This window comes from Halictus rubicundus, chromosome 9 (genome assembly GCF_050948215.1).
Source record: "Halictus rubicundus isolate RS-2024b chromosome 9, iyHalRubi1_principal, whole genome shotgun sequence".
Taxonomy (NCBI): Eukaryota; Metazoa; Arthropoda; class Insecta; order Hymenoptera; family Halictidae; genus Halictus; species Halictus rubicundus.
Genome location: NC_135157.1, coordinates 11,429,567 through 11,454,931, shown reverse-complemented (window position 1 = coordinate 11,454,931; position 25,365 = coordinate 11,429,567). Strand labels below are relative to the sequence as shown.

Here is a 25,365-nt window from a genome sequence, read left to right as displayed (position 1 = left end):
TTGAAACACAGAGTCGAAGCGGCAACACTGTCTACATGTAGTACGTCAAGGTCTTTCGACTTGAAGACGTGAAAATCAAAAATTTCGACAGAAGTTTCGCCTGTGTAATACTCCGTGACAGTATATATGCACATACTCCTGTGGATTGAAAATTATACCTTAAATGTCATCGACCGACCGTTGTTTACTGATCTTGGTTCTCTGTTTTTCATGCTTCAGCTAAATAAGGCAAGGGCGGAACAAGTATTTCGGTGGAAAGTGTATGGGGGGGTGGCAGAGTGAGATACGAAGGAGGCATTGAACTGATTCTCATTGTTGAGTTTTTTCAAGTATTATTTAAATAAATAAAGGGAATAAAAATGTCCTATGAAACAAGTAAGTGACGCTGTACCGTTTCGATAGTTTTTAGTATCGCCGAGTCGATTTATTACTGTTCTTTTTATGTAAATACCATTCCTATCAACTTTCCGGTTGCTTATCTCAAGCCAAATCATAACACTTCAAATGCATCAATGATTCACATACAGTATGTCAAGATGGATTAAATCTTAAGCTTATGTTGTATTTAGCCACGTATGCAAGTTTATCATACTGATCATCGTGCAGCGTTTATTTTTTATTCTGTAATGCGGTATTATTTGCAGCTCGCTACTTCGCAATATATTCAGTTCCGTTTTAAACTTATCTCTTTTTTTCTCTCTTTTCGAATGACGGTTCGTCGAACAATTGAGATAATTGTCACTCGTCAGATTAGATTTTATTAAATCTTTCCGTTACATAAAAGAAAGATAAGCGATGACAATTTAATTTAAAATTACGAACTCTATATAGGCGTGAATTTGTTAAAATTTTTTCTTAAAAATTTAATTTATTTTTCGCATTATATTTCAAATGCTTCTAATACGTCAACGGTGCAATAAAAATGTATTTTCTGTATAATTGATTATACCTACCATGATTTTAAATATACGTAATTCTATCAAATAAAATCTGTTGATGGAACTTCCAAAGAACATTAAAATCGTATGATCACAATTTTAGATCAAGATATAGTTTGTATGCTCGAAATAATTTCAAATATTGCATGTTGGACTTATGCCAATGTATTACGGAAGTGTATTTTAGTTCCAGTTGAAAAATATAATAGTCTACTGTAGAATTAACTTTTCCAATTTTACATTTAACTGGAATTTAAGTTTCCTGGAAAAATTATTTTTCACGTATTATTATGATAATAATATTTTAAAACATATGTGCGTGTATTTGCAGAATACATTTTTGCTACATTGCCCAGGACTCAGAGAGGGCAACCCCTTGTCTTAGGTGCTGATCCTAAAGGGAAGAACTTTTTGTACACTAATGGTAATAGTGTTATCATTCGAAATATTGATGTGAGCATATTAATTCTTTATTTAAATCGTTGAAAAAATGTTAAAATATATAACTTACTAAATAATTTGTTATTTTATAGAATCCGGCTATTGCGGATATTTATACTGAGCATTCTTGTCCAGTTAATGTTGCAAAATATTCTCCAAGTGGTTTCTACATAGCATCAGGAGGTATATGAAATTAAAAAAAAACAGTGTCACCTAAAATATATAATACATACATACACAATTATATAAAATATATCCAATTTTTCTTACAGACCAGTCTGGCAAAGTACGTATTTGGGACACTGTTAACAAAGAACATATTTTGAAAAACGAATTCCATCCCATTGGAGGACCCATTAAGGATATAGCATGGTCACCTGACAGTCAACGTATGGTGGTAGTTGGAGAGGGAAGGGAAAGGTAAAGGGTTAAATACTTTATCAATGTAGTTCAGAATTAAATGATAAATTATGTTTTGTACATAACTTTAGATTTGGTCACGTTTTTATGGCGGAAACCGGTACATCTGTAGGTGAAATTTCGGGCCAAAGTAAGCCCATTAATTCTTGTGACTTTAGACCTACAAGACCATTTAGACTGATCACTGGAAGCGAAGACAATACTATCGCTGTATTCGAAGGGCCACCATTTAAGTTCAAGTATGTACATTTAATTTTTGAACAATAATTCAGATCAGAAGATTTCATGTATATCTCAAACTAAGTTTACTTTTTGTTTGCACAGGATGACCAAGCAGGAGCACACTAGGTTTGTTCAAGCTGTCCGTTACTCGCCTAGCGGTAATCTGTTTGCATCCGCAGGATTCGATGGAAAAGTATTTATTTATGATGGTACAACTTCAGATTTAGTTGGAGAAGTCGGATCACCAGCTCATCAAGGCGGTGTATATGGAGTAAGCAAATCAAATATTCTTCGATGCCTAGTAATATGATATGCACTATTTATTAATTTACTGCAATCCTATAGGTAGCTTGGAAACCCGATGGCACGCAACTATTAACTGCTTCCGGAGATAAGACATGCAAGCTGTGGGATGTGGAAACTCGTTCGCTGATTAGCGAATTCAATATGGGACCAGCAGTTGACGATCAACAGGTATAATAGTACCCTAAAGATTGTTATTCAAAGTCGTGTGTTAAAGATCGAAATTATACTAGAAACTGCATCTTGCTTGTTTTAGGTCAGCTGTTTATGGCAAGGAAAACATTTGCTGTCCGTGTCATTAAGCGGATTTATTAATTATCTCGATGTCGACAATCCAGAGAAGCCAATTAGAATAATCAAGGTAACGCGATCGAAGTATGTGATGGTAATATTTTATTAAGAATAAGTTTGACGTTATTATCATTTTCAGGGTCATAACAAACCAATAACAGTATTAACATTGAGTCCTGATAGAAGTACAATTTACACTGGATCTCATGACGGATACATTACCAATTGGAACGCAAATACAGGAGAGAATGATCGTATTCAGGGCCACGGTCATGGAAATCAAATTAACGGGATGAAAGCCGCAAAGAATTTGCTTTACACCGCCGGTATTGATGACACTTTGAGAACGGTGGAAATTGATGCTAACGCTTATACAGACACATCTGTTGTTAAGCTAGACTCCCAACCGCGGGGTCTAGATATTTACAACGGTATTGTTGTGATTGCTTCAGTTAGGCAGGTAAGAACCGTTTTATATGTTCATTCTAATTCAATTGTGTAGCACTCGTGTGTCTTCTGGTAATAATAATTCTATTTTTAGATTACTGTTACCCAAGATGGCCGAAAGGTATCAAGTGTACCAATCGATTACGAACCTTCCTGTGTGTCAATTAATCAGGAAAATGGCGATGTAGCTATAGGAGCTACATCAGACAATACAGTATGTCCATTAAGTCTCGTATTTGTATGTGTTTTTAATCTGACGCTTTAGCTCCGTAATATAATTTTCAGGTCCGTATTTATACACTATCAGGCACAAATCTGACACCTAAAACTGAACTGGAACACTTGGGTCCAGTCACAGATGCATCTTACAGTCCTGATAACAAGTATTTGGTAGCTTGCGACGCAAACAGAAAAGTGATTCTTTATGTTGTCCCAGAGTACAAGGTAAAAACATTTCCAGTACTTAAAGAAATTGCGAAGATCGAAATTTACGCTATTTATGTACAGTTTCAAAGTAAAATATTAACCGCTTTCCAAATATGCCATTACATATTCAGTGCTTACATTCTTAGTGATGTAAATTCATATTCCACGCTTCTAATGTACGTAGTGCAATTAATATCTATTCTGGGCGAAACATATATGTAAACGCTAGTTGGTCTATGTCTTACATACATATTTGTTTGTAATAATTGCTCTTCCTAAACGCTTGTGGGAATCTTAGAGGGTGAGTAGATCTTTGGCTTGAGACTTACTGCTGTGCGAGCAACAGCTGTTGCCTTCGCAAATATTATCTGACGAAATGTATTTTTTACAGCTTGCACACAATAGGGAATGGGGTTTCCACAACGCAAGAGTGAATTCTGTAGCGTGGTGTCCTGACTCGGCTATGGTTGCAAGTGGTAGCCTGGATACAACGATCATTATTTGGAGCGTTGCAAATCCCACGAAGCATACTATTATTAAAAGTAAGGATATTTGATTTTCCAATCTCTATGTTTCGATATTATAACTAAAAGTTAAATGAATGTCTTATGGAATTATTTTCATTTCAGATGCGCACCCACAAAGCCAAATAACGCGTTTAGTGTGGCTTGACGAAGAAACATTGATCTCAGTAGGACAGGATTGCAATACTAAGATATGGCGTATAGAAAAGATTTAATTAATTTCTCATAATATTTATCTTATTTTTCGTTTCCTTTTTTCTTTGAAGAGCTTATCTTTGGATGCATTTTATTTATTTTGTAGTCAACGGATATTGTGTATTATTTTTTAATACGATACTTTAATAAGATTAATCAGATTCTACTGTGATCTTTTTATATTCGATAAATTTGAAAAGAATGATCAAAACGAGTGACACTTCAACAACAAAAGCCGCCGCGATACTTTTTTACATTTTCGCGCAGCGTCAATTATAAATAACATTTTTACACACTGTAATTATTTTTTAGATATTTACAGCGTAATGATAGACACACGGTGTTTGATTCTTCGATTTCTACTGGGTGATTGTAAAAAGAATTGATTGTGAAAGAAAAAAAAGGAAATCAAAAAACGAAAATATTTATTGTCTACTCTGTCTTTATTAAAACAGCGTAACGATAACAAGAAAACAGTAACAATTCGAACACTAAGGGTCTCGGAGTAACGCGATCACACTTTTTAAATTATTTGTACATTTAAAAACAAAATAATTGAGTCATTATATATTTATATATATATTAATTTGCCCTATCTTAATCAGTCTAGTACTGAATATCTCTTACAAAGATGAGGTACATAAGTTTTTTATATTGAACCTTTTTCTAAGTTCTCGCGTTTAATAAAATATTCAACTTTTATATTCAACAACGATATTTACCTTATCCATGGAAACACAGTTAAGGTATTATATAAATCTGAAGAGTCTTTATATTGCTTTGTATGTATTTTTTTTTTAAATTCGTATGACTTAACGCTATATTGGACTTTTTCCAACTAAATTGCGACAACGCGACTGTAATTAAAGGGAGCATAAAACGTATTTAAGAAAGCATTTTAAGAGCTTTATAATAAAAAAAAATCAAATTACTTTCACAGCAATACCATGTTGATCGAAAAAAATTTGGTATTCGAAAGCGAGAAAAATATCCTAATCAATAAATAACAAAAACCAGAATATTTATGTCATAATTAAAAATTTTAAATTTCAATTCTGTTTTCTAGTTAATAAAATACTTAGACCTAAGTTGAGTAACACATCATTAACTTTTTTTTCGTTTTTTTGTGAAAGACGTAACCTAAAGTAGGGTCATAATACAAATCAAGATATCTATAATAATAATAGCTTCTATGGTTTCGGTGTACTATATCGCGAACGCTTTTGCGGTGATGCTACCGGATGTCTATAAGAAACGTGTTTCCTAAGCGCGTCACGCGATCTTGATACGTGAGAACAAGCTGTACAACTATACGAACTGTTACTATGAGTCTCCATGTGCACCCGCAAATTATATTGATTACTTAATTGTTTCCCACAGATAAGGCAAGTAACACTAGATTTATTATAATTCTGAGACGTTCTACCACTGACGGAGCTCGTAAGAAATTTGAAATTTGCGTCCCAAACAGGTGGCGGTTTCGTGTCTTCGACTGGAATAATCTGATCTTCTAAAACTGGTGTACTTTCGTCCATTCCACTGTCTGAATATCCTTGCTCGGTGTACTTGTTAGATGAAGCATTAGCAGAAGGAATACTGACTTTTTCTCTCTGATTCAACTTTGCATTAATAGAGTAATAAGGCTTTGTTTTTACACAGTACGGTATACTTTCTTGATCATTGAACGTCTCTTCCGTATGTTCCGTCGTTTCTGCTGCCAGGACTGTGTCTAAGGATTCGCTGGTCGCGACACTGTCTCTACTTTCTTTCTTTATTGGTGGTTCGGATAAAGTTTTCTCTTGTAGTTGTATTGGAGGAGGTTGTACGTATAAGCCATTGTCGTGTCTTGAGTTTTTCTGTAAAGAAAAAAGAAAAAATATAATAGTAATCGTAAAAGCAGGGAATGATATTTATTTTTAATCAGGAACACTGATTTTTTTACTCATACGATTCTGCTTTTGTTTTTGTCAAATTTTCTGTTCTACCTAGCCTCTGAGATTCCTAAACATCTTTACCCATTGGAAAATGTCTGCTGTTCTTGATTTTATAATTCTGGAAAGTATTCTACACTTCACATGTACAATATATATTTCTGGATTTAATCAAGTATAAATTGACTTTCTCTTTAGCATATTACTCTGTGTAAAATATTCCATGCAGTCTTTTGTTCCCTTCTGATGAATGTAAGACTGTTAAATATGTATACATTGATTCTAAATTTTTGTTATAGCCACTCTTGACTAAAAAAAATAGTAAGCATTATTGTAATGCAATGTAGATGTTGTGTAAAAAAAGGTAAAAAAAGAAAAGAAAAGACTTAATCGTTCTAAAGTATCTACTGAATGTTTAGTTGTGTAGAGATTTTTGGAGAAAGCTATTTTAGATATACCTGTAAACTCATTCTATGGGGAAAGGTTCCATGGGATGCATCCACTTGCATTTAGTTGCAACACACACAACGACCTTGATCTCGTGGATATCGTTTATATTCATTATCGTTCCTTCGATGCACGTATGAACATAACATGTGTAGTAGGTAATTCCATCGTGAGGTACTTCTTGAGGAACGACAGTGAATGTATTTAAGTGACCTGAACAAAACAACACGATCATAGGGTAATATAAAGATTAAAAAAGGAGAAAGCGAATATGCAATTTGTTTTAGATAGTATTTTCTTATAATACTGTACAGAGGAAGTGATTTTAATTTTTAGATGTCTGAGTATGTAATTAATGCACTTAATATATTCCATGCAAATAATGAATATAATGTAGGAAACATAAAAATTAATGAAGTAGAGAAATTAAAACTTAAAGATTAAGAATCTGCAAGATCTTTTTTACAAGAAAACTTAGATACTTAATAAATAGTCCAATTTTTTATTACATTGAGAGATGATAATTTGCACATAATTCATGAATGATTGCATTTACTGGTCAATAGTATTATAACACTAATAAAAATGTAAAAACTTTATTAGTATGATACGTTAATGTTATTGTTTATGTGTATTTTTAAAAATGCTTTTTCTCTACTTTTGTATACCAGGTAACACAAGGAAATGACAATTATCAACAAGGAATTGCCAATATTTATATAAGGCACTCAAAAAGATACATGCATTGTTACTCATTTTATACAAAACACACAGAGGCAAGCTTCATTGGATAATTGATACTAGTTTATCAGATAATACTAAGTACCTATTGCTATCATAACTTAACACAATTGAATGCAGTGAAATTATTGCTTACGAATCAACAGAAAAATATATAATCTTAAATTATAATTGCTAGAAGGAGCAATTAAAGTAATTTAAAATTTATATTGCACTAGGTTTATACTTCAGAAGAAATTAATTGCATAATATATGCATATTTAAAATGCACTCATGCATTCCATGTGCAAAGCAATAAAATGAGAGGTTTGGTAGAACAGTCATAGAAATAAAAAGAAACAGATAAAAGGTATACCAGAAATATGCATTCAAATAAAACGATAAAGTATTAAGAAAATCTATGATATTATTAACTGTAATATGAACTTACCAGTCTAAAATGTTTTGTGCAACCATTGCTTTGTCTATTTATTATATTAATTAATACGCATATGAGATTTCTTACCCCAGCAATGTCTGCCAATCCACGGACATGCAGAGTGTCTGCCATAGCCAAAAGTGCAGGCAATTGTTCTTGATAAATATTCACCTCGCCATTATACATAAATGTGACAAGCGCGCACAAATTTGCATATTCCATGCCTGGTAATACAATGACAGGATGTTGTAAAGAACTTAAATCCTAAAAGTTGATTTACATTGATATAATACAATAATCTACAACATTCGTTTCTATCAGTATTTGTTTCAACAGTTAATAATTCAAACATTCGTACTATGAATACCTTAAATAATTCTTTAAAATAGTAACTACAAGCTGAAAGTATAATTTTGTGTGCATGTATGTGCCTGCCACCTGCACTTAGCGTGACATCTGTTAAATAACCACCGTCGAGCAATTTAGGAAGGGAACTCAATAGTGTATTTTGAAAATTATGCCATCGTAAACAAAATTGTTGACCTTCCATATTTCTGTGCTGTGAATAAAAATTTTGTGGACCTTAAAACTCTGCTCATACCTTAAAAACTATCCGTTACAAAATTAATACAATTCTACATTATTCATTATATAAAAATGTCTTCCGGTTATGATTCATTTGACAATCTATTATTGCTCCGTAAGTTACAAGAAACGAAACATAACAAACTAATAGAAAAAACATTCTTAATTATGCAAAACAAACCATTGAGATAAAATAAATAACTTGAGCATTAATAGATATTAAATAAAATAAATGTAAAAGCACTGTTTCCTCGTGCGATTCTTCGATCGACAGCGCATATATGTCGATGAAAATAACGTTATAATGAAATTAGATTCTGCGGAAACACTGTTACGAACAAGGTTATGTGTCTGGCGACTCTTGGTAAAACGGCAAAAAATTTTGCCCTGTCTTAATCAGTATATATGTGCCGGACGAATGGATAGTTGCGTTACTGCTGGTGGAGCAGTTCAAGAGATAGACAATACTATTTATTTAATCAGGCTGCAGGTTCCAGCCAATTCTATTATTGTACACTCGGGTATGGCTGGAGGAAAGGACAGGTATTAACTCGCAACTTCATAGGCAACAGACTTCCATTTTCTCCGTTCATTACTGTCCAAAACTTCTTCGAACCGCGAAAACGAAATTTAATCTCCTGTGTCGCTTACCCTCACTTCAACAAATTCCGTTTGATAAATTCGACAAACGTATTCTTTATACGACACTTCACTTCCATCTGGCAAACCTCGCCATAATCACCCGTAACGTAGAAAAAAATATAGTCCGTTCAAGTCTGTTCGACGTGTGATTGTGTTTTCTATTCTGGCCATTAGAGGGCTACGAACGGCTTGTATCACAGACGAGCTGTGCTTGTATATTCTCGCAAATATACCATTCAACACGATGGCAAGTAGATGTTGCGAAAAATGGCATACTCATCTATAATATAAATTCTGTGGCGTAGATCACAGCGCCACTTGCTGTGCTCTTTATATCGTCAATTGATTCGTTCAAATTTTTGATATCTAAACATTCGAGTATCGATGGTACCATAGGAAAGAGAACAGTTCTTCGAGAAAAATAAGTAAAAAATATAGAATGAAATTTGTTCATATGAGATTTTGTATTCGAGTAAAATTAGTTTGAAAAGTCGGGAAGCGCTAGGTACTATACATATGAATTTGAAAAATGTTCAATTTTATATGAAATATCAATTATATTGTAATTTTCTAATTTAATTGAAAGTGGTAAATGGTAAATTGGTTTTACGTGTAAAATATGTATGTATATAAATAAATACAGCACGTATACGACACGTTCCACTGTATTCTTACCTGCGCATGTATACATATGTAAATACTCTGTAAGTAAGGTCTTCCCAACAGGTGCCGCTAGAGTTTCTGTTTGTTGAAAATTATCAGAACTGACCATGGTTCATCGGTGTGCGACGTTTAACCATTATCAATTGTATTTTAATCAAATATCGCGATAAAACGTCGCGCACATTGTTCCACGTAAACATTCAAACAAAATGTAGTATTTAAGTAATCAATTTTTTTTTACGAATGTAGAAAATGTTTAACACGCATTTACGGGGACGAGTATGGTTTCGTTTACTGTTCACAATAGTGTTCATATTCCCGCTGATCAACAGCAACGATAGAAAACAGTTGACGTTGTACGACCAGAAAACATTTCGAAGGTAATTTAATCGAAAACTACTTTGTACACATCTGATGTTTATGACGTGTTACTTGATGACACTTTATTATTCGACATACATTTTTTACTCGACCTCACTTATTCACAATTTTATTAACATTATTCAAATTTGATGGAATCATATTATTAGACTACGAACGTTGATAAAAATGTATACTTATGTGGATTGATTTACGAAAAAAGGAATTAAATGAAAACTGATTATTGCAATGAATCTTCTTACCAAGTGAAAACAATGGAATTTGGATTAAATCTTACAATTGTTTTCGCATTGTCATCTTTTAATTAGTTACGTTTGCTATAAATGCATAAAATTATAGTTTAATTGTACGAATACAAATATAGAAACGATGCAATAATTAGAATAGAAGGAGCACCTGCTGCTTGCCTGCATTTAAAACCGTTATATAATTTCGATGTTGTTTTGTTGTAATTTTATTATTTCGTTCACTTCTCTAACAATCACAATTGAAACCTTAAATGAGTCATGTAAACTATATATTTTTATGTCAAGTGAGTCAAAGAATAAGGCAAACATTAATTATGTTATTATTTGACTTATAATAGAAACTAAAAATATGTCTATGTTTTTCAGCTTACTTTTTGTAAGTACATTAGATGGGAAAATATCTGCTCTGGATGTGAGCAATTTAGGGAAGAAACAATGGACCTTAGATTTTAATGAAGGACCTATGTTATCATCTAATATTCATTATAGAGAAGTATATAAATGTTAAATATTTTTATAAATATATTCTAAGTTTTCATCCACTTCTTACTTACTTATTGTCGTTTCTAGTTCAATGATAATGGCAAAAGGGTTTATTTTATACCATCTTTAAGTGGAGGATTATATAAATTGGACAAGGAAAATTTAGAAGCAGTACCTGTGTCTGCAACACAGTTAATACAGTCGTCTTTCCGTTATTCTGATGATTTAGTACTTTCCGGTGGTAGGGAAGTAAAATCTTATGGTAAATATTTCAATTATGTATCCATGAGAGATAGTAGGGAAGGGTGCAATAATGGGACAATAATAGAGTAGGACAGAGTAAGAATAAGTGAGAGAGAGAGAATGAACCGAATGTGTGGATAAGATAGTTTTGTAAATGTAGGATATTATAAGGATGAATAAAGCCATACTACTGCATTCTCTCCATAACAAAATAAAATAGTATCAATTCTTCCACATTTTTAAGTTTCAAAAATTACATGTAATTATATCAATTTAAATAGCTTTTTTTACAACAGGAGTTTCAAGTACAACTGGAAAGATATTATATGAATGTGGAATTAATGGTTGCACTAATAACACTGAAGGAGAATCGTATATTGAGCGAGATGTGCTTATTGTTCAACGGTTTCAACAAACAGTACGAGCGGTTGAACCACGTACTGGTCATGAAAGGTAAGTTATAATTTCAATGAATTTAGATTATTGTTAATCATATAAATTCTATGTAAAACAACATATCCTTAAATAGATGGAACTTCAGTGTCGGCCAACACGAGTTGGTATTGGTTCCTAATTCCGATACATATTGCCACAATGAAATTGCAGCTCATATTAGGGATATTGAAATTAAAGTTGTTGTACCTGATGGTTTGATCTGGGCTGTTAATAAAAATAATCCTACAGTAAAATTGTGGCAGTATAAGGTGAGTTTTAGAGAAATATAGAAACTAGATTTAGTTTGAAAACCCTGTACTAATTATTTGCATTTATGTTTTATTAGTTTGACTCTCCAATTGTTACTATATGGCGTGAGCATTCAAATACAAACAATGGGCATAAGTATTTAAAAGAAGTTAATTTATTTGATAGTATGCAGTGGTCTTGGGGTACAGAATTCTCAATTAATCCAGGAATTTATTTGGGTAAACATGGTAGACAGTTATATGTACAAGAAAATACAGAATTGTATAAATCATTGGAACAATCGTTACCATACATTCAATCTTCGAAATATCCACTGCAGCTTTATCCTGCTATTGGTATGAAACTTTGTTTTCCGCTTGCTATAAAAAATGTAGTTATTTAGTCATTTTCTGTAGTGAGGGTATATGAAAATATTGTGTATTTTAGGTGATGAAATTATAAGAACTCTTCCAGTTCCAGAAGACAATGATCCCGATAACAATGCTTTGCTTCAGATAAATGACGTACAAAGTACCACTGCGTTATCGGAGTACATAACGGGTATATTTTCAATTTTGAAAAATCTCTTAACAATGAAACGATAAGTTCGTTACATAATATTTTTTCTTTTAATAAACATCTGTTGACAGACAGTGGATTTTACTTGTATTCAAAAGATCAGTTGCAATTGGATAATAACAAACAATGTAATCGTACTAATTCGAACTCAACAATTACCGAGGAAAACGAAAGGCCATTTCGATCTAATAACACCGGCGACGAGGACGATGATACGCCTGTTCAAGTTATAATTGTTTCATTGTGGTACTGGTGGTACGTAAAATTAGGATAAGAAACCCAAAATACTAACTTTTAATAGAAAAATATTTTCTTTAAACAGGAAAGAAGTTTTGATAATATCAATTACCACTGCAATTCTTCTAAACTTCATGCTAACACAGCGTCTGTTGAATGCTACCACTGTTGCCAAGGATGCAGTACTTCCGGTAATAGAAACATTATTAATGTCATGTAATATGTACTATATTAAAGTATTGATTTGACAAATTTTTGTAGCCTTTGATAGTGGAAAGACACATCGAGACAAACACAAATAATCCAAAAACGATCAACGACAAAGAAACCATCGATAGTTTTACATCACGTTACTTAACAGATTTTGTACCTGTGGATTGTTTAGGAAAAGGAGGTTACGGTGTTGTCTTTGAAGCAAAGAATAAAATAGATGATTGCAATTACGCTATCAAGAGAATCGCTCTACCAAATAGGTTGGACATTTGAATATATAAATTTCTATCTTTTAACGATTCTTCTTTATTGTATAATGTTGTTTACAGCCAGTCTTCGAGAGAACGTGTAATGCGAGAAGTGAAAGCTTTGGCCAAATTGGATCATCAGAATATTGTAAGATATTTTAATGCATGGTTAGAGTGTCCGCCTGCGGGTTGGCAAGAAAAACATGATCTAGAATGGATGAACAGATTGGCGTTGCCAAACTTAGAATGTATTTCCGACGGAACTCCTATTGGAACAAAAGTCAATAATTCTGTGTGTATTACCGTTTCTCAAACTGACCAGTCTTCGATAGAAAGTGCGTCCGAAGCGTATGATGCGCTGAATCACTATGATTCGGACGAAGATTCATTCATCGTTTTTGAACCATCCGATTCACACAAACCAAATGAAAATGTAATCGACATGAGCAAATGCAGTACCGAAAGTTTGAATCTATCGATTTCGATCGACACGGGTGAAGAAATAATGCCAAGCATTGACGACGTTACACGTTCGCAGAGTATTGTGTTTGAAAATGTTGAGGGCGGTAATCATTCGGAAAAAGAAGAAAACAGAAAGCGGCAAAGATCATTCTCTTTAGATTTGAATAACAAGGCGAGTACTCGCAAGTTCCCAAAAATGCTTCTTTACATACAAATGCAGCTGTGCCAAAGGCTAAGTCTCAGAGAGTGGTTGAAGAATCAATCAACGCGAGATTGTCGTCGAGTATTAAATATATTTCAGCAAATTGTTGAAGCTGTAGAATATGTTCACTTGCAAGGACTTATTCACCGTGATTTGAAGGTAATCTTGAAATTATTTATAGTTCGATTAAACATATTTTTTTAATGTATAATACAAATATTTGACGTCTTATTTTTACTACATGAATTTCAGCCGTCAAATATATTCTTCTCTTTTGATGATAAGATAAAAGTGGGCGATTTTGGACTCGTTACCGCAATGACGGAAGGATATGGCGAAGTTCATACACCTACTTCGGAGAACGAAAATACATTTCTAAAAAACAATTTACATACCGCAAATGTCGGCACTCGTCTCTACATGTCTCCAGAACAAATAAACGGACTAGGTTATAATTACAAAGTTGATATTTACTCCTTGGGAATAATTTTGTTTGAGCTTCTTATTCCTTTTACTACCGAAATGGAAAGGGTAACAGCTCTTATGAATTTAAGGAAATCAGTGTTTCCAAAAGACTTTAACATTGATCATCCAGCTGAGGTAAGCGAATAAACTGCTTACTTCTCATATATTTTAATGTAATTAAATTAATTGAAAATCTTTTACTTTCAGTATGATTTACTTAAAATGATGCTGGATAAAAATCCTAGTAATAGACCTACAACGATAGGTATCAAGGCAAAACCGCCATTATTCAATTACGAGATTGCCAACGGACTTACTATAAATGAAGATACAAAGTGGCATTTCGACTTGCCCCAGATTTTGAGACATTCCTCTGTGACCAATAGTAGTAGTGGTGAATCCTGGGAAAATATAACCTGAATAATTATGAATCAGTTTCAAAACTCTTCTCATGAAAGATGCAGCAATGCATTTTATTTATTTCATTCATTTACTTTACATTGCATTGAACTACTGTAACAGTTACAAATTGTAATATAGTACTAACGAGAGAGTACGTGCTCAAAACATTACACCATGGAACAGCATTTACTCAGAATTATTGAACAAGCCAATGCTTACAATTTAAACATATTTCTGTGAAAGCAATATATATAATTTAAATGTTACATCGTCTTTCATTAGCTATCTGAAGTATAAGTATTAGAGACATTGTTAATTACAGTTTTTCTTTTCTTCAATATAGAATCTTATGTTGCATCATCCAATTGTAAATATAAGCTGCCATCGTTGTGAAACGGTATTTTTATAAATATATTTTTTTAAATTTTTATTCGTGTTAGCTTAAATGTTTTTGTACTAGAATCATATTATTTCATATTATTATAACCTCGAAAATTTTACTCTTTTTAAGTACACTGTTAAACGTGATTGTATTTACTGTTGCAAGTCAAAATTAACATAAATCTATTTTATAGAAAAAAGATATTAAATATAAATATTTTATTGAAAGGCTGAAGAGTAAGTTTGTTTCTTAGTGTCATTCTTCTAACTCTCCTTAATCGTTTCAATGTTTAGTAGTCATCTGTAATTCCTAATGCTACTTCATTTACAGCTTGTTGGCTACCAAGCAAAGTTATTCCATCTTTAGAGTGAATAAAATTTATAACAGTAGTAGGATCATCGCGAAGTATTCTCGGAAGTTTATAAAAGCCGTGTCTAAAATTAATGTCTCTATTGAATTTAACGAGAACAAATATATTTTTCAACTTTTATAAAATTATAAAATATTACCCTTTCCGAATCTCTTGTATTTTTTCGAACATCCCCCAAAGTATTATATACATGAAACATACAATTGTAATTATACACATAAAACACCATTCTTTCCACAATAAATTTTTAGATTCTGTAAAAGAAATTGAATACTTTTTAGAATCTTGGACTAAATGCGATGAAGGAAATAATTCTACATTACCTTTATTCTTATCTATTACAGTAATTCCAAACGTGAAAGAAGCTCGATCTGAGATTGTATATGATTTATTTTTATGGTGGTGAATATGACACGAATAAAAATTTTCAATGTCTTCCCGAGATGTATAACTTGCAATACTGATGGTACTGACGCGACCATTGTCTTTTAAGTGAAAAAAATCACTATTCAACAAAGAATAAGTTGTTATAAAAAGATATAAAAAAAAGTTTGATGTATCAAACCTGTTTACCTGCCTCCATAAGATTGCAATAGTTTGTCCATTAATAACCATACGACGTATGTTCTTTTAGAAGTTGCAAGAATTCCCTTCTCACGGACGGCTTTATTGTAGAAACATGATAACTCGAGCTCTTGACCTATTAAGAGGGGAATTTCTTCATAGTAATCTATAAATTACAACAAAATTTCAAATATTTGTTAGATATAATGTGCGTGTGATTTATTAATAATTAGTACCAGATAAACTAACAGTACGGCTTGTGTAACGATTGCTCGTCGTTTCTAATACTGGTAATGCTAATAGATCTATTTCACTTCCATCTATATCGAAATATCCAAGAATAAAGCTCATTTGTGGTATATCTGCACACTTAGGACATATCTTCTCCTATTGTGAAATCTATTATGATGATCAAATAAGGATTAATATTTTTGGGAAACAATTACCCGTATTTCGTCACGTACAGCTCCCAGGAATATATTGGTTGCAGCTGTGACCATTCTTTCAGAAATTAAAGGTACATATCTTTTTTCATTTCCATTAATTTGCATATATAATCTTTTACCATCTTGAACCAGGACTATTTCAAACCATTCTCCTATTGAAATGTGTTCCATACTTTCAGCTGCAACATGAGCTGCTTCCTGGTGAAATCTAAGTTTTACTCTTCCTTCTTCTAACAGTAGTAAAATGTATTTATTGGACAAATCGTCTGGTATGATTGCCACAATACCGTTTATATTTTCTACTTTTATTGCCATTGTGATCTGCATTGCAAAATTTATGAAAGTATTGTTATCCAAGCTAAACTTTTTGAAACTGTCCTTACTTGCCAAGATTCCATGCTCTTTGGACATGGAAGTGTAACTGATTCTGTTAAACCAACAGATATGAAAGCTTCTTCATCATCTCCCAGTAAATATTGTACATTAATAACATTAAAAGGAACATTTTTATGCTTTTGATCGTGTTTACCCTAAGCAACATAGTGTAAAAATATTAAATTATTCATGGTATGCTCCAACAGCGACAATCAATTCACCTTTGGTACAGAAAGTGGAACAGACACAAAGTTAATAATTATTTCTTGAATTTGGCCTTGAAATAATTCTCCAACTTTCATAATATGATCCAAATTATATGATATCGGAGTACACGAAAAAGTAGAAGTTCTGTGTAAACGATTATCAACACGTAATATACCGCGTGAACCACATATTACTGCAAATATTATATGCCATTGCCCAATCTATATAAAAAGTTGTATATATAAATTATACAATATTAAAATATAGAAAAAATCTCTCTGATTTACTTCTACTTTATCTTCGTGAACTAAGTCCATTGTACAACCAGATATTTGCGACACGAGTATTACTTTTCCATTATGCAGGGATAATTTTACATAATCGCAGAATGATCCTCGACAATTACTTTCATATCGATAAATCAGCACACCAAATGGTGTCAGAGGTAAAAATCTTAAATACATATGGAGTAAACGTGAAGGTCTTCCATTTATTGTATACAGAAGACTACTTTCTTCTATAAAATGCGCTACTTCGTGTGATTTAACTGTAAATTAAAATAGCTTCATTATTCTGTTAATTAACAGTATTATAAATTATAAACGTACCAGTGCATGGTTTTCTAAAACATTGACGAACTTCAGAAGCAGAACCAGGACAAGAGTCACCATTGCCACTTGGAGATGGATTGTTACACATGCGATTTCTGAATTGTGTACCTATACCACAATTTAATGAACAAGGTGTCCAATGTGTCCATGCTGACCATCGGCCATTTACTAATAGAAAAGACATTCACAGTTTTACAGAAATATTTGAACTATTAAAAGTGGACTAAAATTTTATTCTCTTCAGTCTCATTATTATACAGCACGCTTTGTATACTTACTTGAACAGTTACTGATCGCACAAGCATTTATCTCTTTAAATGGACCTTTACATGTTGCTTCCTGTGCACTTTGCATTTTTAAGCATGATCGTTCCCGTATTTGTATACCATTGCCACATTGTACACTACATGTGCTCCAATTGCTCCAGTCAGTCCAAGTTCCCACTATTATGATGTCAGTCAATAGTAAATTGTTTGTATTAACTGTAAAGTACTTTTAATATACTTGAATGCTTTTTGCAATTGAGTCCCACACAGCTTTCTATTTCCAAAGCTGAATCGTCGCACATTAATCCAGGATTTGAAGGAACTGGACTATTACAGGTTCTTGTGCGATACTTTTTACCTCTTCCGCAAGCAGCAGTGCATGATGACCATAATCCCCAACTACTCCAGCCTCCAGGACCTACATAAAAATTACATATTGTACCATCCATCTATAATGCAATTTTAGCTAACGTCTAGTTAATATAAGTTCATTTACTTGGACATCCAACATCATATTTAACACAGTTCATCGCATTCCAATATCGCATCTTCATGAAAAGATTTAGTGTTATTGTTAAATACTCTTTTAAAATATTTATATTGTAATGATAATTAAAATGTAGTTTTATCTCTTACTGCATTACTTCCAAGAATTTTCTTAACAATAGAGTACATACAATCAACAGAAAAACATAATTCGATCAGAGCAGGCAACTTTTGATGTATTCGCTTGACAATTTTCATTTCTTCTATGCGCATGGGATGATTATACACAACATCTTCATAGTCCTTCATTGTACATCCTAAAAACATGTTTATGTAAAATATGCAAAAGGATTTAAAAAATTTGTAAGATTTCTGTTGCACAGTTACCAGTTATTTGGCAAGTTTCAATTTGGTAATTAGGACCAATGCACGGACTACCATCATTGGAAGGTGGTGGATTATTACACGTGCGATGTCTATTTCTCTTGCCTTTGTATCCACATTTACCAGAACAAGAACTCCATAAACTCCAACTAGTCCAGCCACCGTCGATGGGACATGAATTGTCATTTTTTAATCCAAGCTCGCAATATAGATTTTGTACAGCGCTTGATATATCCCCTATAATAAAATTATTCAAAATTTATTGAGGTATTGAAATAATACAGCAATAGTAGAGAACTATTAATAATACCAGCAACAGTAAAAAAACTTAATGTAATCAAGAATATTGAAATGTTCATTATTCATAGCAAAATAAGCCATTCAATAAATGAATGTGCAAAATTTGAAATATGAATGGATTTACGAATATTGAATAATAGTAACAATAAACCAATTTCGTTATTTTAATTTATGTTATTTTAACGGTTTAGTTTTTATATATATACGAGAGTACGAAGCATCACAGTTTGAATTCAAATAAATGCATCATTATCTACAAGATAAATGGAAACCAATAATATTCATGAATGTTACGCATGCGCAATATTTTATACAACACGTATGTACATATACAGCCTAAAATTAATCTGTATGGCGCGAGCCGCACGAACCTCGTGAAACGTTTGTGTCACCGATAGTATTGAAACAATTATAACAAATTTTTGTAAGTGTTCTATAATGCAAATATATACATTTTGATTTTTATATTGTTCCTGCATTTAAGAATATGTTTATGTTATTGTGCGATTTTCAGTATTGTTCGAGTTTTACTTATATAAACAAATCTAACCTTCAAGTGCGGTATTACAGTGAAAAAGTTGAAAAATCAGTGTGTCATCAATAAATTGTTATAAATAGAAATGCAACAGCTAGTTACTAAATTAAGAATAATTGTGTAAGAGTCTGTAATTTAGTTTCTTCGTCTCCTGGTTGTTGTATTTGCAACAAAAGAGAGCAGAAGATATTTATTTCACATTTATTATAAGTTTATCTTGAGACCAACTACAATATATATTTAGCAGTCAAATACAACTGAGGTATGTGAATGTATATTATATAGAAAATAAATTATTTTATCATTAGAAAATGAAAATATAAATTTTTAAAAATGTTTTTCTGTTTTTATATAGTGTAAAAATGACTCTCACAGAAATGGAACCGCATAAAATACATTTAGATGCTCTGGAAATGGCAGGGAAAGTCGTGGATGCGCACATTACAGCAGATAGTAATTTTCCCTCCTTAATTAATCTCATGAGATACAATGTACAAGGTAATTTATTTATTCAATGCTTAAATAATAACAGCTTCGTTATATATTTATTTCTGAGCATAACACACATACATTTTATTTCATAGGTGGACCAACAGTTAGCGGTCTTGATGATAATGATTATCCCACTTTACATGGAATGTCAATGTGTTTTTCTAATGTAAATCAAATGAAACTACACAGTAAAATTTCCTTGCCATCTGAAATAATGGAACACTTTGATCGTATCCTTTAAAAAATTTTTATGTTTTTATGTTTTTCTTTCGTACAGTCTAATTCCTTAATATTTGTTCAGATGTTCAGTGTCACTGTATGATGGGCTTATTCACAGAAATATCAAAAGCTTGGCTTACAATTGATAGTGACATATATGTCTGGTCATATGAAAATGAGTCAGTATTATTTTGACTGTTTGTACACATTGCGAATGAAACATGAAACAGTAAATTGTTAGCATAATGTTTTTTTAGGACTGACGTTGCTTACTTTGATGGGTTAAACGAGACTATAGTAAGCGTGGGCTTAGTGAAGCCAAAACCAGGAGTATTTCAGTCTTATGTGAAATATTTATTGATTCTTACAACTATGGTGGAAATAACTATTCTTGGAGTGACATTAACAGATCATTCTGAAGGTATTTACAGTTTTATCATCATTTAGATAGTCTTCTTTTTGCTTTATTATTTATTTTCTCTGCTTTTTCTTCAGGCACATCACCAGAAATGCAGTTAGTTCCTGAACCAATTTTTACAGTGACCACAGATGGTATAGGAATCACAGTAATAGCAAACACTAACAGTGGTAGAATTTTTCTTGGTGGTAGAAATGGTTCTCTTTATGAAATATATTATCAGGTAAAAATATTTATATAAAAATGAACATTGGAATAAGTAATTGTAATACGACAATTAATAACAAACTGTTTTATATATTCATTGTACAGGCAGAAAGTAGTTGGTTCGGAAAACGTTGTAAAAAAATTAATCATTCCGAGGGTCCACTATCATTCCTAGTGCCATCGTTTGTCACTATAGCTTTATCAGAAGATGAAACTATAATTCAAATTTCTGTGGACGATTCGCGTAACATTTTATACACTCTTGGCGACAAAGGAACAATTACAGTTTGGGATATTGATAACGATGGTGCATCCAAAGTCGCATCTTTGTCGCAAGCTTCTTTAGTGCAAAATGCCGTTCATGTTGTTAAGTATGTACACAATGACGAACACGTTCATAAGCAACATAAAGTTAAAAGGAAACTAACAATTTTATTTGTATATTTTAGGACTCTTGATAGTAATAACTTTCGACCATTGGTGAGCATATCTGCTATAACAGAATCCGAATCAATGCACTTAAATTTAGTTGTAGTTGCAGCGACGGGAACACGATTTTACTTCAGTTGTACCTCCATCACTAATCCAACAAGTAGGCCCCAAGGCTTGCAATTAATACATGTTAGATTACCACCAGGATATGCTGCCAATGCTACTGTAATGAGACCCAGGAAAGTTCAAATGGCACATTACAGAAAAGGTATTGTGATGAAAGTGTGTACATAATGTAATTAGAGGTGTGCGAGAACACAAAAATGTCGGGTCGGGACGGGTCCCATAATATATAACCCATGTAAACTTTTAAATTGACAAAAATAAACGAAGTACGACACTTTTATTGCAGGAACATTGATTCTCGTATGCGATGGAGACTCAGAAACAGCTTTGTGCTTAAGTAATGACGCTTATCCATTTACAAATTATTTAGCCGAAACTCAAAGTCCTCTATCTCTTGACAGTCCAGTATGGGCGATGTCAGAAATCCTTGTCGAACCAGCTATTCGGATTGAGAAGCAAAGTTGCTCTCAAGGAGAGCCACCCCTTCTCGTAAGACAGCACATGGAAGCTCCGAGGAAATTTATATTCTTAACATCTCAGGTATGGATTGGATCAATTTTTTTTAATCAATCGACAAGTCAATCTATTCACTATTTATATTTTCTAACATACGTAGGGTGCGATTGTTTTTGTACAAGTTCGCCCAGTAGATATTTTAAAACAACTTCTCTTGGAGCAACGTGGACCGGATACGGAAGCAGTTCGTGCCTACTTTCAATCACAATCATTAGATCAAGCGTGCGCAACCTGTCTCATTTTAGCCACGCTTGAAAGTTCTCAAAATGCTGAGGTAATTGAAATTGGAAATGCAAAGACATCATTCATTTTATATCATATTCATAAAGGTGTACGAGAACTCGAAAATATAAGGGATTCTCGGGCATATTAGGATTCTCCTGAATCCTGAAATTTTCTGGCACATCTCTACATATTTACATTTATTAAATAGTCCATTTTATTTTATAACATATAGTTAGCGGAATGGGCAACGAGAGCATTCTTTTTGTACGGTAGTCAGCGGGTGGCAACAAGTATTGGACCTGGAATGGATGTACATAGTAGTTTTGCTAATATGAATACAGGTACCTTTGCACGTGTAAGTCTTGCTTTTATTCCCTCATTATTATAAAATGTACTGACCAAATTTATGAATTGCATAGTGGACTTGCGCACATCGACACCTAGAGTTCCTAATTATGATATGAGATACCAAGGTTTTCGGCCACACGTGCCTGTGGGACTTAATACAGACATTCCACTGCAACATTTCTCATCAAAGCATAATGGTTTATATTTATACGTAGGAAGAATTCTTCGCCCTATATGGAGCATGCGTTGTATTAAGCAAGAAACCATAAATAACAAGACTCAGGTAAAGCAATAAGTAACTTATGTTCAATTATGACCAACGATTGCAACAGCATATAAAGATTTATTGAAGAGATTGACTAATTAAGCATTGTGTGTTTAATCATTTCAGATCTCTAGCACCATTCCAACAAGACAAGTTACTTGGATTTTAGGACTTTTGCAAGCATTAAGATCATTTCTCAACAAAAACACTCATATTACTAAACAGTATGTACTGTATACGTTATTCTAGATTTTATTAGTGATCATTTTTCAGTTACACGTTCGTCGATTAAAACTTATTCCTTTCAGATGTAGTACTAGCAGGGCTATCACCGATGGATTTGAAACAACTGTATCTAGTCATTTTCAAGAACCGATAGTCGAGGAAAGAAATTCCTTAGCAGCTTTAAAAATTTTCATTACTCATGCTTGTGAAGTCTTAGAACTGTGGAAGATCTTGTGTGAAAATCATTTAAATAACATTGTTAACTGTTTGTCAAAGGTAAATTACCAATACGATTTTTTATTATTTATCTTTTAGTACATATTGGGGAGAATATACATGTTTTGAAATTTTCTTTGTAGGATCAAATAAATCAATTTTCTACAGCTACCTTCAGAGACCTGATCCTTATTGGCCACGAAATTTCTTCATTATTAATTATCCACCTTATCGATAGGTAAGTGGACTGAATATAGCGTGAAAATATTTTTTTACTACCTCACATTAATTTTTAACAGTTATCTTGGAGACAACGCGTCCGTTGATATTGTCAGTCAAAGGTTGCGAGAAGTTTGTCCGAATTTGTACAGAAGCGAAGATGCAGTGTGTTCTAAGGTAAAAAAAAAAAGAAGTTTCTAAGTTATCATTAACAAGAATATGAATATAATTGTATAAATTCTATAAATTAATTTATAGGCTAACGAAATCATTCTGAAAGCGAAAAGCTGTACAAACCCGGAGGAAAAAGAGACTTGTTTGCAGTCTGCTTTAAAGCTGTGCAAGGAAGTGGCGCCCAGATTAAATTTGAGCGCAGTTTGCCAGCAATTCATTGCGTGCCAGTTTTATACGGGTGTACTCGAGTTATGTCTCTGCTGTGCAGACAGAGTAGACCCTAATAACGCCGCATTACATTATTACAAGAACAACGAGCCGAACGAGGATCAAGAAGGTCGATTTGCTTACATGAAGCGGATGGAGATTTATAAAGAATTTATTACGTTATTGGATCATCTTCATAATCAGAGTATTTCAAATCCGTTAACACCCACCGTACCGAAGAAACCAGGGCCTCTTTCTCCGAATGCTTCAGCTGTGTCTGTCACTCCAGCGAAAAAGATATTGCACGACATCATAAACGACGCATTGCATTTCCCTTGTGAAACTCTTCACGTTTCGGTATACGCTTGGATGATAGAAAGAAGGCTTCACGGAGAATTAGTGGCACTCGCAGCCCCATCCTTAGAAGCTTACCTGACACGCGTCAATGCACCTGACCTGCTCTGGCAATTCTACGAAAGGAACAAAAATCATGCCGCCGCGGCCAAGATCTTGGACTCTCTGGCATCTAAAGAATCTAATATACCATTAGCGCAAAGGGTTGAATATCTAGCCCGTGCGGTTGTTTGCATGAGAAGCGATGAAGCTGGGTATGCTCCATATCTTGGAGTTTTCCTACGCGAATTGGAAGACAAGGTTGAGGTGGCAAGAATACAACAGCAAATACTAGACACGGTTTACAATCAACATTTGACGGATCGATTGAACGAGGAGACATTCAGAGCGCTAAATTATTCGTTACTCGATATTACGAAGCTATATGAAAAGTATGCGGACTCTTTGCAATTATGGGAATGCAAGTTGGCCATAATTCATTGCTCCGGCCATCAAGACGCAATGTTGATTCAAGAAATTTGGACCAATATCATTAATAATGAATTGAAAGATACGTCTACCGCAGAAGATAAAATGGCAATTTTAATGAGCAAAATTATATCCCTTGGCGAAGAGTATTCTGGATCTCCACATTGTTTCCCAGTTGACTTCCTAATCAAGCAGTTGGAGATAAAAGCATGTAAATTGAACGTATCGAATGCCAGAATTATATCTGGATTCCTGCAACTAGGAATTTCAATGGAGGACCTTTTGGATATCTACAAAATGATCGGAAAGGACACTCGAACCTGGTTAAATGAAGGAAACGAATTCCATCTAATACAATCAACTGCTAATTTGGTTAATTATTTCATACATCACTCTAATATAACCAACAACTTTATTAGGTAAAATATTTCTTATTACATTAGATAAAGTAACGCTACTTAAATTACGTTATTCGATCATTAAGTAATTACCATCACATCATTGCAGGCGGAAAATCATCACAAAGTGTCAAGATGTAATATCGAAATGTTTGACTACCTTATACAATCAACCTCATGGACAAAAATTAATAACGGAACTCAGGTCTATCCAGAGCGTTTTAAATCGTATGTAAAAATTATCGACAATTCGTCGAGCGGACAATGTTTCATAAAATTGTATAAATCTGTGGATCAGAACGGAGCAAGACACTCTATGGAGAGATCTTTGACTAAAAGAAAAGTGAAATGTAAATAGGTGGTATTGCATTTGTTCTAATATTTTCTATATTGTAGTGTTCCTTCGTTTCATAATAAAACCATATACGTCAATTGCAACGTAGCTAATA

General features: G+C 33.1%; 6 protein-coding genes across 8 annotated transcripts; 3 read left to right on the top strand and 3 right to left on the bottom strand.

Annotated features, from left to right (window-relative positions):
- Window positions 1–204: 204 nt before the first annotated feature.
- Window positions 205–4,633, top strand: Flr (actin-interacting protein 1 flr). The gene is made up of 13 exons (XM_076794013.1): window positions 205–375; window positions 1,270–1,391; window positions 1,472–1,562; window positions 1,652–1,799; window positions 1,871–2,038; window positions 2,124–2,292; window positions 2,367–2,495; window positions 2,581–2,685; window positions 2,755–3,075; window positions 3,157–3,276; window positions 3,348–3,506; window positions 3,880–4,030; window positions 4,118–4,633. Exons 1-13 carry the CDS (start codon window positions 360–362, stop codon window positions 4,225–4,227), a joined length of 1,809 nt encoding a protein of 602 aa, XP_076650128.1. The 5' UTR covers window positions 205–359; the 3' UTR covers window positions 4,228–4,633.
- Window positions 4,244–9,136, bottom strand: LOC143357487 (uncharacterized). Of its 3 annotated transcripts, none has more exons than XM_076794014.1 (4): window positions 8,981–9,136; window positions 8,112–8,303; window positions 7,832–8,008; window positions 4,244–6,063 (listed from the first exon to the last, which is right to left on the bottom strand). In XM_076794014.1, the coding sequence occupies exons 2-4, from the start codon at window positions 8,292–8,294 to the stop codon at window positions 5,398–5,400; spliced, it is 1,026 nt and encodes a 341-aa protein (XP_076650129.1). In that variant the 5' UTR covers window positions 8,295–8,303; window positions 8,981–9,136; the 3' UTR covers window positions 4,244–5,397. The 3 variants fall into 3 exon arrangements, with proteins under 3 accessions (XP_076650129.1, XP_076650131.1, XP_076650130.1); XM_076794016.1 differs by having other exon boundaries at window positions 8,112–8,298; window positions 8,981–9,119; XM_076794015.1 differs by lacking the exon at window positions 8,981–9,136 and adding an exon at window positions 8,669–8,973.
- A 565-nt stretch (window positions 9,137–9,701) lies between these two features.
- Window positions 9,702–15,097, top strand: LOC143356942 (eukaryotic translation initiation factor 2-alpha kinase). The gene is made up of 13 exons (XM_076793017.1): window positions 9,702–10,014; window positions 10,630–10,756; window positions 10,834–11,008; window positions 11,286–11,442; window positions 11,519–11,693; window positions 11,771–12,029; window positions 12,121–12,234; window positions 12,324–12,507; window positions 12,575–12,680; window positions 12,751–12,962; window positions 13,032–13,773; window positions 13,867–14,214; window positions 14,287–15,097. The coding sequence occupies exons 1-13, from the start codon at window positions 9,887–9,889 to the stop codon at window positions 14,497–14,499; spliced, it is 2,940 nt and encodes a 979-aa protein (XP_076649132.1). The 5' UTR covers window positions 9,702–9,886; the 3' UTR covers window positions 14,500–15,097.
- A 52-nt stretch (window positions 15,098–15,149) lies between these two features.
- On the bottom strand, window positions 15,150–15,715 carry LOC143356991 (uncharacterized). The gene is made up of 3 exons (XM_076793106.1): window positions 15,649–15,715; window positions 15,373–15,568; window positions 15,150–15,297 (listed from the first exon to the last, which is right to left on the bottom strand). The coding sequence occupies exons 1-3, from the start codon at window positions 15,713–15,715 to the stop codon at window positions 15,153–15,155; spliced, it is 408 nt and encodes a 135-aa protein (XP_076649221.1). The 3' UTR covers window positions 15,150–15,152.
- Window positions 15,716–15,802: 87 nt separating this feature from the next.
- On the bottom strand, window positions 15,803–18,931 carry LOC143356990 (uncharacterized). Its single transcript, XM_076793105.1, has 14 exons — window positions 18,883–18,931; window positions 18,576–18,809; window positions 18,438–18,505; window positions 18,339–18,359; window positions 18,199–18,250; window positions 17,941–18,120; window positions 17,715–17,879; window positions 17,434–17,604; window positions 17,113–17,372; window positions 16,840–17,046; window positions 16,627–16,773; window positions 16,244–16,564; window positions 16,034–16,184; window positions 15,803–15,963 (listed from the first exon to the last, which is right to left on the bottom strand). Exons 1-14 carry the CDS (start codon window positions 18,929–18,931, stop codon window positions 15,803–15,805), a joined length of 2,187 nt encoding a protein of 728 aa, XP_076649220.1.
- A 294-nt stretch (window positions 18,932–19,225) lies between these two features.
- Nup154 (nuclear pore complex protein Nup154) lies at window positions 19,226–25,358 on the top strand. Its single transcript, XM_076793028.1, has 19 exons — window positions 19,226–19,296; window positions 19,387–19,669; window positions 19,763–19,905; window positions 19,992–20,129; window positions 20,201–20,297; window positions 20,376–20,539; window positions 20,614–20,759; window positions 20,849–21,114; window positions 21,193–21,443; window positions 21,588–21,841; window positions 21,918–22,091; window positions 22,275–22,383; window positions 22,462–22,673; window positions 22,782–22,879; window positions 22,964–23,156; window positions 23,240–23,334; window positions 23,396–23,492; window positions 23,574–24,937; window positions 25,026–25,358. Exons 3-19 carry the CDS (start codon window positions 19,770–19,772, stop codon window positions 25,150–25,152), a joined length of 3,921 nt encoding a protein of 1,306 aa, XP_076649143.1. The 5' UTR covers window positions 19,226–19,296; window positions 19,387–19,669; window positions 19,763–19,769; the 3' UTR covers window positions 25,153–25,358.
- The last annotated feature ends 7 nt before the right edge of the window (window positions 25,359–25,365 follow it).

Coding starts and splice junctions, on each gene's coding strand:
- Flr (XM_076794013.1), top strand. Junction 2,496..2,580: donor CAGCAGTTGACGATCAACAG/GTATAATAGTAC, acceptor TGCTTGTTTTAG/GTCAGCTGTTTATGGCAAGG. Junction 3,277..3,347: donor GAGCTACATCAGACAATACA/GTATGTCCATTA, acceptor TATAATTTTCAG/GTCCGTATTTATACACTATC.
- LOC143357487 (XM_076794014.1), bottom strand. CDS start 8,294: ATGGAAGGTCAACAATTTTGTTTACGATGGCATAATTTTCAAAATACA. Junction 8,009..8,111: donor ATTTTAAAGAATTATTTAAG/GTATTCATAGTA, acceptor ATCAACTTTTAG/GATTTAAGTTCTTTACAACA. Junction 6,064..7,831: donor GATTGGCAGACATTGCTGGG/GTAAGAAATCTC, acceptor TTTTCTTTACAG/AAAAACTCAAGACACGACAA.
- LOC143356942 (XM_076793017.1), top strand. CDS start 9,887: ATGTTTAACACGCATTTACGGGGACGAGTATGGTTTCGTTTACTGTTC. Junction 10,757..10,833: donor CTAATATTCATTATAGAGAA/GTATATAAATGT, acceptor TGTCGTTTCTAG/TTCAATGATAATGGCAAAAG. Junction 11,443..11,518: donor CCACGTACTGGTCATGAAAG/GTAAGTTATAAT, acceptor ATCCTTAAATAG/ATGGAACTTCAGTGTCGGCC.
- LOC143356991 (XM_076793106.1), bottom strand. CDS start 15,715: ATGGTCGCGTCAGTACCATCAGTATTGCAAGTTATACATCTCGGGAAG. Junction 15,569..15,648: donor GACATTGAAAATTTTTATTC/GTGTCATATTCA, acceptor TTACTGTAATAG/ATAAGAATAAAGGTAATGTA. Junction 15,298..15,372: donor ATACAAGAGATTCGGAAAGG/GTAATATTTTAT, acceptor CATTAATTTTAG/ACACGGCTTTTATAAACTTC.
- LOC143356990 (XM_076793105.1), bottom strand. CDS start 18,931: ATGAACATTTCAATATTCTTGATTACATTAAGTTTTTTTACTGTTGCT. Junction 17,373..17,433: donor TTTTAGAAAACCATGCACTG/GTACGTTTATAA, acceptor TTTAATTTACAG/TTAAATCACACGAAGTAGCG. Junction 17,047..17,112: donor TTCACGAAGATAAAGTAGAA/GTAAATCAGAGA, acceptor CTTTTTATATAG/ATTGGGCAATGGCATATAAT.
- Nup154 (XM_076793028.1), top strand. CDS start 19,770: ATGACTCTCACAGAAATGGAACCGCATAAAATACATTTAGATGCTCTG. Junction 20,540..20,613: donor ATTAACAGATCATTCTGAAG/GTATTTACAGTT, acceptor CTTTTTCTTCAG/GCACATCACCAGAAATGCAG. Junction 23,493..23,573: donor AAGATGCAGTGTGTTCTAAG/GTAAAAAAAAAA, acceptor ATTAATTTATAG/GCTAACGAAATCATTCTGAA.